This window comes from Oculina patagonica, chromosome 14 (genome assembly GCF_052425735.1).
Source record: "Oculina patagonica isolate OP01 chromosome 14, crgOcupat, whole genome shotgun sequence".
In the NCBI taxonomy this organism is placed as follows: Eukaryota; Metazoa; Cnidaria; class Anthozoa; order Scleractinia; family Oculinidae; genus Oculina; species Oculina patagonica.
The window spans coordinates 9487915-9503105 of NC_135771.1; the positions used below are offsets into that span (position 1 = coordinate 9487915).

The 15191-nt window shown below is 41.2% G+C and overlaps 3 protein-coding genes across 4 annotated transcripts in view; 1 reads left to right on the plus strand and 2 right to left on the minus strand.

The window, feature by feature from the left end:
• LOC144639168 (uncharacterized) overlaps positions 1–15191 on the plus strand; it is a 70008-nt gene that overhangs the window by 15571 nt on the left and 39246 nt on the right. The window contains exon 4 of one of the 2 annotated variants that reach the window (XM_078498432.1): positions 539–915. In XM_078498432.1, coding sequence (XP_078354558.1) covers positions 539–915 — 377 coding nt within the window. Of the gene's footprint in view, positions 1–538; positions 917–15191 lie in introns of those variants that run through there. The other variant, XM_078498427.1, reaches the window with a different exon arrangement.
• Positions 1302–4211, minus strand: LOC144637955 (shaker-related potassium channel tsha2-like). The gene has a single exon (XM_078497039.1). It carries the CDS (start codon positions 3663–3665, stop codon positions 2127–2129), a length of 1539 nt encoding a protein of 512 aa, XP_078353165.1. The 5' UTR covers positions 3666–4211; the 3' UTR covers positions 1302–2126.
• Positions 8704–12719, minus strand: LOC144638559 (neuromedin-U receptor 2-like). Its single transcript, XM_078497752.1, has 2 exons — positions 12600–12719; positions 8704–10169 (listed from the first exon to the last, which is right to left on the minus strand). Exon 2 carries the CDS (start codon positions 10154–10156, stop codon positions 9194–9196), a length of 963 nt encoding a protein of 320 aa, XP_078353878.1. The 5' UTR covers positions 10157–10169; positions 12600–12719; the 3' UTR covers positions 8704–9193.

Here is a 15191-nt window from a genome sequence, read left to right on the forward strand (position 1 = left end):
AAATTAGAAACATTAAGCTGCGAAAAGGCGCTCTATTTTTTTCTGGTTAGGTATCAATCGTTGATTTGCGTGTCCGTTCTGGGAGGCAGCGTCGCCGAGTGGTGAGGGTGCGGGCTTGAAGTGGGGAGGTCCCGGGTTGAAGTCCCCGCCTTTCTGTTCACTACCTCAGTGGAGTTGTCACACGGTAGACCCAAGATGAACTTCTCTGCCACGTTTGTAAATAGCCAACTGGTTCACCTCCTGCCAGTTGGGATTTTTAACCTTGCTATGTTAAATTTGTAATATTTGTTTCTGATGTTTGAATGTTCGGCCCCATCAGCACTTGATTTGCTACTTGTTTATCGAGGGTAAATTATATAATTTTTATTTATTCATTTATTTATTTGCGAGCGAAATGAAAAAGGGCAACATTCAAGATTTTCAGTTTGCCTTGACCAAACCAAATTAATTCCTCTGCAAGTTGTTTTTATCATATTATTACTGACCGCACTTTGAGCATCATTTTATGGACAAATAATTTTTATACTGTATTTCTTAGGCCGCCTTTCCTAGCTTAAAGACTTCACGTGGATGCATCATAAACCTGGTGGATATCCACGGTGACCGACCGCTGAACAATCACTCTGTGTATTGCATTTCAAAGGCGGGACTGCGCATGTGCACTATGGCGCTTGCCAAGGAATTCGCGCCTTTTGTCAGAGTCAACGGCGTGAGCCCGGGCGCTATCTTGTGGCCCGAGCAGTGGAAGGGTGTAACCGTGGAAACAAAAAAGGCAGAAATTCTCAAAAAGATTCCTTTGAGTCGAAGGGGTGAGCCTGGTGACATCGCCGAGGCAGTGCAGTTCCTTGCTTGTTCGGCTGGGTACATAACCGGGCAAGTGATAAATGTCGATGGAGGCAGATCCTTGAATCAGTAGTGAAGACTTCTAAGAAGATTACCTTATTATAGGGAATTAAGGCTTGTGTTAATTAAGGTATTTGAAATTAACGCGACTTAAATTAACGCGAATCGAAGGAAAAAATAACGCGAAATAGAGGTTAACATTTCAAAATGAGGGAAATTAACGCGACGTACATAAAGATAGAAACTTTTTGAGACAACAGGAACAAGTTGATTTCAACACTAGGCGTTTAATCCGAGACAGAAGCAATGTTCCTGATACTTTACCCAAACGTATGGGTTTAGCGGAGGAATCCGACCTCTTGGAGCCTTCTTCGCAATTTTAGTGATACCGGTAGATTTCCGCCCTGATGAAATTTTGCTTTTTCTTAAGAGATAAGAACGACTCGACTGTATCGAGAAATTGGTGCCAAACTAATGGGAATTAAGGTCGCGGAAATTAACGCTCCACTCAGTTGACGGTGCTGAAATTAACGTTAACAAAAATTAACGCGACTTAAATTAACGCGAATTTTTGAAATTTGCGTTAATTTCATGAAGCGTAAATTTCCTATAATAAAGTATTTAGCAAACCCAAAGCAAATGCTGATTTCTTTTGACACTCAAGTGAAAACTGCTCTAACATCGACGTGTTGTTTTACTAACTATATTTATCTAGTGTATGATTTTAAATGATTTTCTTTCGAGATTTCTTCACAAGGTTCACTTGGAGCAGCATAGTACGTACTAGAATTTTTGCCCAGTATGGGCTGCTATAGTCAATTGCATTACAAAATTATAGTATTCGCGTATTTTCGAGTCAAATTAGGTTATCAGAGGCTTACGGAATGTAGCTGACGTACTCAGAACAAATCAAATTAATTTTAGTTGACTTTTGAGATCAGCTTTCCGATCCAGGAGGATTTTATTCTGTTCACAGACTTTCTATTTTGTCTAAAATCATCGCGGCGCGAAAAAATGAATAAGGCGTACCCCGAAGGGGTGGAACGTACAAAAGATCGTAAAAAAATTGAAAAAGACTCCAAAGGCTGTTAAGAGAATAAGAGTTTACCACAGGATTTCATTTACAATAGGAATTTATACTCGATATACTGATTTTCGCAACACGCAAGATAGCTTCAGTGCACGGTGATACTACTACAATACTATATAGTTATAACCTTAATAAAACGAACATCATTTGTGAACTATTTTGGTGAAGTGTTTGCGTATTTAAGTCATAGTTCTCATAAGGCGACACTGCGAAACCGGGTCACCCACTTTTGCAGTCCTGTCATCCTGGTTTTTGGCCTTTTCGGTTTCTTTGGCTTCGCCTTGTGCTTCAAATAAAAGAAATTGAAATTTGTCACAATAATTGTCGATGGAATCGCTAGAACACAACAAACTCCAAATACTGCGCATAGCGCGCTGAAAATTTTTCCCGCCACTGTGGCGGGCGTCATGTCACCATACCCGACCGTTGTCATGGTAACGATAATGAACCAAAAGGTTGCTGGGATGCTAGTGAAAGTTGTTGATTCGTCAGTACTCTCGCAGTAGTATATCACGGATGAAAATAACACCAGGCTGATAGCTACACACACTAATAACAGCATTAATTCCTGGAGGCTTGTTTGAATCGTCTTTAAGAGTACTTGTAGCCCTAAAGAGTAGCGGGTCAGTTTGAAGACCGAAAAGAACGTCAAAAACACAAGAATGCGTTGCAAAGGGATTGTTTCTGTTCCTGGTATCACCACCTGGATAATGATCATCATTACATAAGGGAAAAACGACAACATGTCAAAAATACCTTGTGCAGAAAATAAGTAAACTGTTTTGTCCGTTGCACTGAACGCGCGAAGAACGTACTCGAGAGTGAACCACGATATGCAGAATTTCTCGCTAAAAGACCAGAAAAAACCCAGTTCACGACGCTTCGCTGAAGTGTCGGTTTTGTTTTGGTCGCAGCATTGGTCCAAAACAAACACCTCTTTTAGTGAAGGTAACGTCTTGCCGCAGAGCAAAATGATGAAGAAGATTGTTATAAAAATCGTCCAGATATCTATGACTCTACGCAGAGGTGATGTTTCACGTGGTTTGGTCTGTTCGAAAAGCTTTCTGATTTTCATTGCGCACGTTTCACAATTTGAAACATCCGCCGACACAACATCACAACAGGGGCCATGTTCATTCCATGCTTCAACGTCAAGCCCAAGTTTGCACTCTGCGTCTTTTCCCAGTTGATAAAATCTGACTTCCTCCATGAATTCCCCCTCGGCTATTCCGTCCGGTTTCACAAGCACCCCACCGGCAGGTCCCCCTGACTGATAGTAAAACAGAATGCTGTCAAAGACATATTTGTTTCTGTTGAAGTAAAATTCGTTGTGAATTGAGTCATAGTAAGGCGCTCTCTTAATCGGTGACCCAAGTAGTGAATCAGGCAGCCTTGCCAGTGTGCTTTCGTAAGTTTCGAACCTCATCCCAGAGACATTGATAGTAACTCGATTATCAATGCTAGTAACTGTTAGATTTGGCACAATTTTCCTCACATCTGCGCCCGTTTTGCGTTTGGACCACACATCTTCTCTATTATTGTTATTGACGCTATGTTCTTTCAGGTTCTTTCCCTGTTGTTGCGGTTTGCCATTTGTAACCGCGGACAGGAGAGGCCTGTCATCACTGGAGCATGAGCTTCTACAGCCATCACAGTCTGCGATTATGTCTTCGCCTTGAGTGGGGACAGCTTGATAATTTACTCGTACTTTCCAAACTGGACTAGATGCCATCCTTGTTTCTAAGAGATGATAATCCTTTGGATTTCCAGGGTCGCTAAGAAGGTGCACAGATCGAACCCCGGGCACAAAAGCAGTTCTGGACAATTCTTGTTTTCTTCTTTGTAGAACAAATCTCGGTGACGTGACACAACCAAATTGCGTACGTACAAACCTCTCCAATTTAACGCTTTTTGCACTCTATACTCTGCTGCGCTTTAACCAGATCTGTTCCATCGTTGGGACCTCGAGACATAGCATCAATTTTTTCCTGTAAGCCAGTTTTTCCGTCAATTCCTTCCCAGACTTACAATAACAAACACACATGAAAATCATTGCTATAAAAAGAGCATTTGAACCCCGTGTGGTTCTAAGCTTTCTTTTCTATTTATGTTAATCATGACGATGTCAATAACTCCTGCTCGAAGTCCTTAATGTTTTTCGGTGCTCAACAACCAAGTGTTCCTTTAGCAAAGTATTTGCTCACCTACAATAGCGACGAAAATCGGGACAATTTTGAGCGTTTGACAAATCCTGATTGTAAATGTGTAGGTATAAAATAAGAAACAGATATGCTGTTGTTTTTCTAACCTAAAAAACAGTGTCACAGAATAAACTCAACCACTGCATGATGTCAGCTCACTCACGCGTGTCAGTCACGCGAGAAAAATAAACAATTCAAGAGGTTCATGTCAGTCAAAGAGCGATCGTATTATGATCTTATTATCTATGAATGTCCATCCCAAGGATGATTCTTCAGCAGGCATCAGAAAGTTAATTGTGTGACTACGGCACCCCCGATCGAGGTCGAGACACTAGCGATCGACACCCGATCGACCCGCGATCGACCCGCGACGACATGTCGACGCCACTCGATTCATGTCGAGAACTGATCGACCGACCAACAACGGGCGATAGTCGTCGAGTGTCGACGACTCATGTGTCGGCGAGATCCTCAGTCGGTCGACCTCGGCGATACTCGGTCGAACCATCGACGCTCTGCTGACACACGGTCGAGTGTGATCGAACCAACATCGTCATAGCGGTCGCCAGCAGTCGAAGCCAACCGACGAAGCCCGCGAAGGAGTTGGGTGGGCAAAGGAGGGGGGGGGGAAGGAGGCACAAACCAGACAGAAACCCACAAATGCAATGGTGGACCTGACCAACGCGATCAGGCGCCGTTCAATCAGTAGTAGGGAGGAGGGCCGAAGGCGAGAAGCCCGAAGCGAAGCCGAGGGAAAACGAGAAAGGGACAACCGAAGTCGAGACAGAACCATGTCGCACAAACGGCAACACGCACGAAAACGCGCCGCGTGCCAGGGGAATTTGGGCCGAAGAAAGAAACGAGAACAACGGAAAGAATGCTGCGAAAATACCAAAAGAGTGGATAGAGTCTAGTGTGCGTTATAAAAATATAGAAAAAGGAAGCCTATATGGAAGAATAGTCGAATGAGACTACCGCCTGTCTGAGAAAAGTCGTAATGTCGCAGTAATGAAGTAAATGTGTAAATGAGGGGCTAGGATCTTAGCGAGTAGAGTAGTAGAGATAGACAGTATGATGGGTGAGATATGATAGGTAAAGGGAGATAGAGACTATCTGTGAGGACGTACCTCCTATTATGAGGGTTCTGACTATGTGGAAGTAGGTGGAGTACAGTGAGAAAGAGAGAGAGAAATTGGAGAAAGGGAGAGAGTGGGAGGGAGAGGGAGGTAGGGGGTCTTCTTTGGGGGGTTAGAGTAAAGAAGAAGGAAAGGGGATGTGGAGGAGTAGAAGTCACTAGTACACTATTACACCTCACTTAGTGGAAGTAGGAGGGTAAAGAAATGTGTAGGTTAGAGAGGTGGATAGAGAAGAGGGGGAGAGTTGGTGGGAGAGGGTAGGATTGGGAGTAGGAGGAAGAGGTAAGAAATGGTAAATGAATGAGAGGAGAGTTGATTTAGAAGAAATAATGTGGAGATGGTGTAATGGGGTTGTAAGAGAAGAGACATGTAAGATAACTGTATGGGAGGGATAGCAAAAGATAAGTGATAAGTATTGAGAGGAGGGAGTGAGGGGAGGGGGTGGATAAAAAAAAGAATAGTGATAGTAAAGTGATAGAGAGTTAATTGAGGAGGTAAGGAGTAAATGAGGGAAAGTGGGGGGGAATGGAGAGGTAAGGGTACGGACCCTAGACTGATGAGACGTGTCGACCGGTGTCCCCTGAGGACGCCCCCCCGGATACATGCGAGAGGGGTAGAAGGGTTATTTGAGAGAAGGAGGGAGAAAGAGGGAGAGGGGGAGTTAGCGGGAGGAGCCCCCCCCCCGGAAAAAGAGAGAAAAAGATAGAGGGAAAAAGTGGGAGAGAGAGTAAAGAAAATTAGGAAGGAATGAAAAATGTAGGAGAAAAAGGAAGATGAGGAAAGAAGACTAGAGAAGTAAGAGGAGAAGAGGTGAGGGGAAAAAGAGGGGGGGAGAAGAATAGGGTAAGAGAGGATTTAAGGAAGGAAAAAGGAGTGTAATAATATAGAAGGAGAAATAAGGAGAGAAAAAGGGAAAAGAAAGGAGAGGATGATGAGGAGAAGAGAGATGGAGGAGGAGGAGAAGAATGTAAAAAATAGAATAGGATATTAAAGTGTGGAGAGGAGAAAAAGGATTGAGAGAAAGTGAAGATGAGAATGTTGGGGTAAGTATTTTTGTTAATAAAAGGGTGAGAAGAAGAAAGAAAAGAGAGGTGAGAAAAGGAAAAAGGTAGGAAGGAGAGGGAGGTAATGAGAGTGAAGAGGAAGATGAAGAGGAGGGGAGGAGGGAAGGAGAGGGGAAGAAGTAGGTGGAGGGGGAGAGAGTGTGATGTGGGGATGAGTGTCGATCGAAGTGTCGATGATGGTCGATGGGTCGATCGACAGAGGGGGGCGGACACATGATCCGTTAATTTTTCCTTTCTTTGTTAGCGAGAAAGTTTATCGGTTTGTTTTAGTAAGGAAAACGTGTGGCAGGCTTGCGTGACATGATATTGTCACAGCCGCTTTGACTGACACTACGTCATTTTAAGTCACTTAAAAAACCCGACAGCTGAACAATTCGTTGTCATTGGAACATTTTTCATAGGATATGGCTAATTATCACACGATTGTTCAGCTGCTTTAAGAGTTGTGTTCTTAAAACTTCGTTTCAAGCTCATTGTTTTTCTGTAGTCATTAAACCAGGAATGCTGCTTCGAATAAGCGGATTAAATTCATTTCAAATGGAAACAGTGAAACTCCGTTTGTTCATGATTGTTTTCTTTGTTTTTAGTACAGTTAAGCAGTTAATGTGCATTCAAATTTTTTACTATTTATGATACATTATTTATTTATACCGAAATAAATTGAATGTGTATTGCACCAAAAATCATTCCCGAAACACGAATGCAAAATGACCGCCGGACAGCAACTGATGACGTGACACAGCAAGGAATGGCATGGACTCTGGTCGTTGGATCATGGTTTCTAAATCGATTATCGACTGTACCATAGTTACAAAACGATGTTAGGGCCAAATGAGGATTGTTGGGGTTTCACTCTACAGGAGTAAACAATTTTAATTTGTCGTTGTTGTTAGCACATTTCAGGTGTAAACCGTATCGTTTCCAAACCAATTGTAAGAGATCGTAAAGCGAATTTTTTTTCTCTACATAATTAAAATTATACCTCACTTTTAACTGCCCAAATTTAGTATATTTTGCTTTATCCACAAGTCACCGTTATGTTTTATACGCGAAGTTCTTTGCAGATCAAATGATTTTTTTTTCTCTCCTTTTGAGGTGATTCCTCAGTATTGCATTGCGCATCCTTACTGCTCAGAATTATTTTATGCGTGATTAGCGCGCGCACATAAACAAAATGACGACTTCTTCTATACGGCTTGGCCCGCGAGGGAGATAAATCATCGTTTTCTTGTAAACGAGCACGGTGACCAGTATTTTTTATTGAATAATTTTTGTGTAAAAAGACGCAAATTATGACCTTGAAATAAACGACTCGAGGAACGCTTTGATTCGATCTCGTTTGGATTTTTGTGATTTTTTCGATAAGTTATATATTACGTTGTTCCGTATGGTCTTTCAAGTCAAGTGATCAAGTTTTTGTTTAAGTACTTCTTTTAAAAACTGCTACTGAAAAATGTAATGTGGACCGATGAAACAACGCGCGTTGTTAGGTCAGGTTAGAACCAGAACAGGCACGGAAGGTGTAAGATTGGGCCATCATATCTCTTTTGCGAGCATGGTGACCCATCTTTTTTTTTAAACAGTGGAACATTCAGGGAAAGTTTCAAAAAATTTTTTCGACAACTTTTACTTCTGAAGAATCACCTTAAGACATACGCAAATTGCCTCGTGCGCAAATATATGTTATTCACCAGGGGGTCGGCGCAGCGAGCGAAAGCCCAAACAACCACAACCAAGAAACATGACAGAACACAACGATTGCGAAAAGAAAAAACCGCCTAGAGACGAGGCCAACACCACTCTGCCACAAAAGTGGTGAGCGCAGAGCAGCGCAAACCATGTGCGCGACAACGCGCAAAATGATCGCGCGGAAAGGCCCGACGACATCCGCAACGGAACCGCCGGGAGCGGGCCGGATTGAGAAACCGCCCGCCCCGGAACCAACAGGAGGATTTGTAGAATACCGCCCGCTCACGAACAAAGAAAAAAATAAATAGATAATATGTCAAACAGTATATCGGGATTGATCCGACGTGGAGAAAAGTGTTGAAAACTACCAAGATCTATCTTAAGCGTCTCTCGAGGTAGTCAAGTAGTTTGTACAAAACGGCGAAGAAATGTTCCGAGTTGTGTAACCCATTGTACTACTCATTAAACCTTTTGTTTAGTGACATTCTTGCTCCCTTCAATGTCTTCGTTTCGTATGGCATTTAAAAATGGCGTCAATTGTGATGTGTCAAGAAGCTCTACTTGAAGAAGCTCTAGCTCTCCGCGTCTTTTTTAGCCACAGTTTTGATATCCGTAAAAGTCAAACGGTCATGATCAAGAACAAAAGGAAATAACAAATATCATTCTTGAAAAAGCTTTAATGTTTTATTTTAACTTGACACTTAGTCCGGATTAGAACTGGCCAAAGCACTAACTGACATAGATGACTACTTTTTTCTTCTTAGTGGTATTATCTATGGGAGGCGCTGTGACCTTACGGTTAGCGCGCTAGACTCCGGAACGAGCGGTCCGGATTCGAGCCCTGGTCTGGGTCCCTGCGTTGTATTCTTGGGCAAGACACTTTTCTTTCATAGTGCTTCTCTCAACCCGGTTTATACACGAGAATTTGGGAATTAAATGCTGGGGGTAACCCTGTGATGGACTAGCATCCCTCCAAGGGGGTAGTGGAAATACTCCTAGCTAGTCGCTTAATGCTTTGGAAATCGGGATAAGCTCCGGTCTGATGCGCCTCTAGCCCAGAACGCAGACGTTACCTTACCTATAAGTGGTTAGTATCTACATGTACTTCATCGCATTCTTTACATGATATTTTATATACACGTGTTTGTTCAGTTATCAAGGTTTGCATGGTTACACCACAGAGGTTTGCATCACGCTGTTGGTCTCCTTGCCTCTGGACTGAACATCAACTTTGTTACGATGGCATCTTTTCAACAGGGCTGCCATATGTTGACGAAACCGATGACTCTGCAAACTGTATATGATTGGGTTTATGGCAGAATTCAGTGAAACCATCAGCACGGAAGCCGTGTGAATCTCACCGAACAACTGCTTCGCGGAAAAGGCGACGTAGATGTAGGCAAAACAGTTGGGAAACCAGCATATGCAGTAGATAAGGCTGACTGTGATGACCATTTTGGTGGAGTGCCGGCGATGTTTGAGTACTGCCTGTTGGGCCACTGTTGCCTGAGTGGCAGTATTGCTTTTGAACCACAGTTGATGGACCAACAGTGCGTACAGCACTCCCATGATCAGGGCTGGAAAAACGAAGAATATCTGGCCGTTGATGACGCTGTGATACTTGATGAAATTCGACGTGGGCCAAAATGGAACGCAGCTTCCAGAGGTTTTGTCGTATTTTAGGTACATGAAGGCAGGCAGGTTAACACCAATTGCAAACACCCAGCATGCTGGAATGACATACTTGAGCTTCTTGGTAGTAAGCCTCTTCTTGTCGCTGTACGGATAGTTGATGGCCAGATACCGCTCCACAGCTATACAGACCAGGGTGAAGTCTGAAGCTAGGGCGCCGGTCCAAGTGAAGGAGTCTCCCGTCAGGATTTTGCAGAGGTAGTCGCCGAGAGTCCCGCTGGGGTGATTCAAGGTTTGGCTGAAGACGAACCTTGGAGACATGAAGACGGCAACCATCATATCACAGACAGCGAGATTCACCAGAAGATAATTCATCGGGATGCGCATATCTCGGAACGACACTACAACCAGGCACACGAGGATATTGCCAAATAAATTCGTGACCATCGAGAAGGTAAATGCGATGATGAAACCATCTTTGGTGAAGCTGTCCTCGGCCATGTCTGAATTAAACCTTAAATGGAATCGTCATTATACTGTGAGCATACCAAAAATATGTGCTCATTGAAAAGCTCAACACAGAATCAGGGTTGAACACAGTTTGGAAAGTTGTCACACAGCCATTGAGTGTGACGTCATAAGGACGCGTCATAATGCTTAGTGACGTCTTTAATGACAGTCGCAGGAGACGGGACAATAGAGAAAAGTACTTTGAAGGAAGTCCTAAACTTCCTTTTTTCCTATCTAACAGGTCAGTCAACTCAATGCTTTATTACATGGTTCATTAAAGAAAGAAGAGCTTATCTCTGGAAGAGAAGCGTGCGTCACTCTTGTTATTACCCAGTACAAATGTAAACATGGGTAAACTAATATTGTGGGAATTGCAGATAATGTATAGGCAGCCAAACGTTCTAATCTGTAGGGGAATCAATATAATCTAACACAGCTCATCACTGATTACAATTGTTGGCATAATGTACACAAATGTTTTCAATAGGTGTTTCTGACAGTCGATGTGATGACACAAAAGTTTACAAATATATACTGTACAAATTCTATTAAAAATGAAATGCCAATATTGTCTCTATTGGCAATAACCTATACGTAGTAATTTCCCATCAAATTCGTTGCTTTGGCAAAAAATGAAACAAATATTTAATGGGTAATTGTGACAACGTACCGAGCCAAATTTCTTGTTTCTATCTCAAAACGGAAAGCATAATGATAAAATTGCATTTTATCTGCAGAAAATTATGAAAATTAAAACCAAAGCTACATGTAAGGTAGATTTTTAAACTAATAAAGTCTATTAAAAACATTGAGGGAGACAAGTGAACATGCGTCATCATCTTGGCACAGAAGCAACCGAGAACAAACAATGTCCAGTCAATTGATGTAAGCTCACAAAAAGTCTGGGTCTTCAAAGTGAACCTTCCGTTTTTGCAAGTACAGTTCACATGCTTTACCATTTTAGTTTTGAAGGTGTTGCGACCAACTTAATAACGAGTACAATCGTCTTATTATCGACTCTTAGTGAACTCCCATCATAATAAACCCATCTTGATCGATTCGTATCGCAAAAATGTCATGATACCAATAATAATCGTTAATTTCTCGAAACAGAGAATGAAAACACACCACTTTTTGCTAATATAAATTTATACAGGCAAATGTCTTTATTAAGCGTATCGAATTCGACAATTGGTGGCTAATTTTTTCGTATACATTTTCAAGCGAATAGGTGACGCCGGAAACGAAACACCAAAACAGTCTCGATAAAAAAGTCATTTTTTTTTTAAAAAAAATAAGTTATCTGCAAGAATGCCTCATATTTTAACTCTGAACTGGAAAGATTAAACCGGGTTCAACACAAAGCTCCCTTGAAACCAATTTTCCCCCCACGCCATCCTTTTGGATCAACTGCGCAAACAACGTTCTTCATCTCCGGTAGTACTTGAAGCAGAAATTTGATCAATTTATGCAATTAGCGAAATTGTTTGGGAAGCACTTTTAATTTGACATACAGCTTATGAATCAATTCACTTTGGAAAAGAGTGTTCTGACAGCTAGTACGTTGAAAATTACAGTTTAGTCTAGCTCAGATCCTGAATATGAACTTTTTTCTTAGCTTTCTTGAAGCTGTATTTGGTGTCTTTTTCGTTTTTAACATTTTATGTAAATGATTTTATTCGATAGAGCTTCTCGATCAGGTTATTTTGTTTCAAATCGCCAAAAAAAGATAAGCTGCTGATTTATCGTCGGATGAAAGTTCAAGTTCTTCAGAAACAGCACGAAACCTTCTCCAGTTAAAAACTAAAACGTTAAAAAAAATAAATAACTGTGATTTTGTATCCCCATCTTTGTTTTATGTTATCTTGCCTAGCAGATCTGAATTGCCGTTTTTGAACTAAAAAAGACTTTTTTTAATTAGTATTAAGCCGGATCAAGCCATACTTATTTTACTCATAGTCAAACGCATCCACGTTGCGAAATCGCATTAAAGTTTTAAATTATTACCGCATGTATCTTCTCTCGAGCTCACACGTCAAAGCAAAAATTGAAAGCGGAAAATTTGTTCGGTGATGAAATCTTAGCTTTAAAGCAGACAGTATCTAAGCGTTCCAACTGCAAATTTCGTTAAGGTAGACATCATTTACATGTAAACTCAATATTTTCGTTCGTCGAAAAATATACAAATGATAAGTTCCAAAACTCGTTTCAACCTTCATTGTTCAATAGGGATTCTCCTGCGATTCTTTTCACAATTTTTGCAGTATTTTTTTGCACGGTTCAGACTGTTGCTTTCAGGTTGTACTTCATCTTAAGACAATTTTTTACGAAACAAAAAGTCGCCTTTAGCAGCATACCACAACCCCTCTAACCAAACCTACCCAGCACACAAATTCTTAATATCTTTTGTGTTCCTAATAAAAGCTCTGCTTACCTCGTTTTCTTCTGTCGCAGTTCTTCTGTGCGAAAGACAAGTTGTAAACTAGTTGGTAGCTATCTCCAAGCAAGTAGGTGTCCCGCTTATATCAGCTGCAAGTGTTTACTGAAGCACCAGTGAAATTGTTATTGAAACACAAGCAGTTGTATTTACCTTTTATATTCTCCTGTTGATGAACCAGTAACAACTAATTTTCATCAGACTTCCTTGCAACGGATGTCTGTCATTGGTTTTGTAAAAGACGTCGTAAAGCTGTCAATCTTGTAGTCGTCAGCAGCCTAGATGATTCTTGATTAACGTCATAAAAATAGCCCAGGATTGTTAATCAAATTGTCAGTTTCCTTAAAAAGTGTAATTTACGGTCCACACACTGCACAAAAACGTTTTTGAAATTAGAGATGTGTGGAGGTTAAAAAAAGTTTTTTTTTTTTTCGGGGGGGGGGGTGCCTTTATCTATCCATTGTTCAACTTCGTACGCGAGAAAATATCAATTTTAATTAAAAATCGGACGATTTATATCGTTAGACATTATTGTTCACATTCAACCCTTACAATATGGTTGACAGGTATCACCTTTAGCTAAGATAAGGCGTGTGTCTTATCAAAAAATGGGTTGGCGCGTCTTAACTTTAGCTGCTCAATTATGGAGCGTGTGACCTTTACAATTTGGTTAGGATGTATAGCTCTAAGCTAAAATTTGGCTTTTTAATATGGTTTGTGGTTATCGCATTTAGCTCAATTAAGGTTATGTCGATTTTAAAGTTTGGCTGCAAGTATCGCATTCGGGCTAACGTCGAAATTTGGGTTTGGATGTGTTGCCCTTACTCAACCTCTGGGAACGAGGTTAGCCCTTACCGTTCTGACCAGTTTGATTGGCAGGAGTCACCTTTGTCTAAATTTGTGCGTCGCCTTTTCAGTTTAGAACTTGTGTATTACCCTTACAGTCAGACAGACAGACAGACCGACAGACAGACAGACAGACAGACAGACAGACAGACAGACAGACAGACAGATGACTTTATTTATCCACGGTAGTTCCTCTCAGCAAAAATTCTATTAACAAATATAAGAATTAAAACTATTATGATATAAAAGTAAATTACAAGAGAAATGACTCAAAACTAAACTAACTACCTACCTATTCAAGAATGGTAATAAAAACAAAGAAACAAAAAGGTACTGCTCTTCAGGGATGCCGTGTCTCACTCACTAACTGTGATTGACCCGTGTCGTATTTACCTTAGTTTAGTTGTCTAGTGTCCTTTTGTAACATTTTAACATGTAGTTACACATGGTCATGTAAATTGAGTTTTGAGTATGTTTGGTGCGTACAAGTTTGTTGGTTACATATGGTCAGGGTCGTATTGTTTTTTATACCATGCCATAGAAAATACAGCCAATCAGAATACAGGAAAGCCGTTGTATATTCGACGGTATTCAACCCAACCTTCCCATAGTGCGCTGCGACTGTATTCTCGACGAAATTTAGTAAGCGTATTTTCTATGGCATGGTATAAAATAGTTACACAACACTTTCTCGTGGTATACTATGGAATATCCCACTTGTCACTTGCATTTTCTTGGCATACACACTCGCCTAAAGGCTCGTGTGTACACCGAGAAAATACAAGTGACTCGTGGGATATTCCATAGTATACCACTCGAAAGCGTTGCATAACTAGTATGTACGTGATGCCGTGATAAGCACAAAAGGTCGTGTACAACCCTTGCGCTTGGGTTAGGGCGGTTACTGTTGTACTGCCCTTATAGTTTGCTTGGCGTGTGTTTCCTTGGGTACACATTATCGTGTGCCCTTAAATGGATTTGGGCGGTTCACCTTGCTTACCAATGGGTGTGTACTACCGTATGTTGCCTTGGTTACATGTAATTGGGTTTTACACTAAAATCTTGGATCGCGCTTAACGCCTTGGTTACGTATAATAGTGTACTCCTTCAGTATTAATGGCGCGTGTTCCCTTGTTACATATGGTTGTGCGATTCCCTGGAAGTTTGATTTGAGTGTTTCGCATTGATAACATATGAACAAGTATCACCCTTGATCGGCGCTTGTTTCCTGGCATGGTTACACATGGTCATGTAAATTCCTTTAAGTTTGACTTGAGCGTTTCTCTTTGTTTGCATGTGAGCTTGTATCGCCCTTCAAGTTTGATTGGCTTGCATCACCTCAGTTACATACTGTTTGAGTTTGGGTGGCACACGCCACCTTAGTTACAAATGGTCGTGTATAACCAGAAGAAGAGAAAACCTATTTTCAATTGGATAAGGGCGTTCTCCTTGAGAAGATACGGTCGTTTGATTGGCGTATGCTACCTTGAATACTTTATCGTGTATGTTATCTATGTTACAATAGCCAGACCACTACCCGTGTATTGAAACTTTGAAATGCGGTATGTGAAACACATGCACAATTGTTTTAACGACAAGTCATTTAGAAGCGGGCAGCGTGAAACGCGCGCAAACTACAGACAGTTTCTTTTCCTTCTTCAAATATTATTTTGGAAAATTACTGCAGAAGGGCAACACTGGTCAACAGTACCAAAACTATGAAATGAATATATGAAATTCATA

What these genes read in the sequence shown, in the direction of transcription:
- LOC144637955 (XM_078497039.1), bottom strand. Translation starts at nt 3,665, where the DNA reads ATGGCATCTAGTCCAGTTTGGAAAGTACGAGTAAATTATCAAGCTGTC.
- LOC144638559 (XM_078497752.1), bottom strand. Translation starts at nt 10,156, where the DNA reads ATGGCCGAGGACAGCTTCACCAAAGATGGTTTCATCATCGCATTTACC.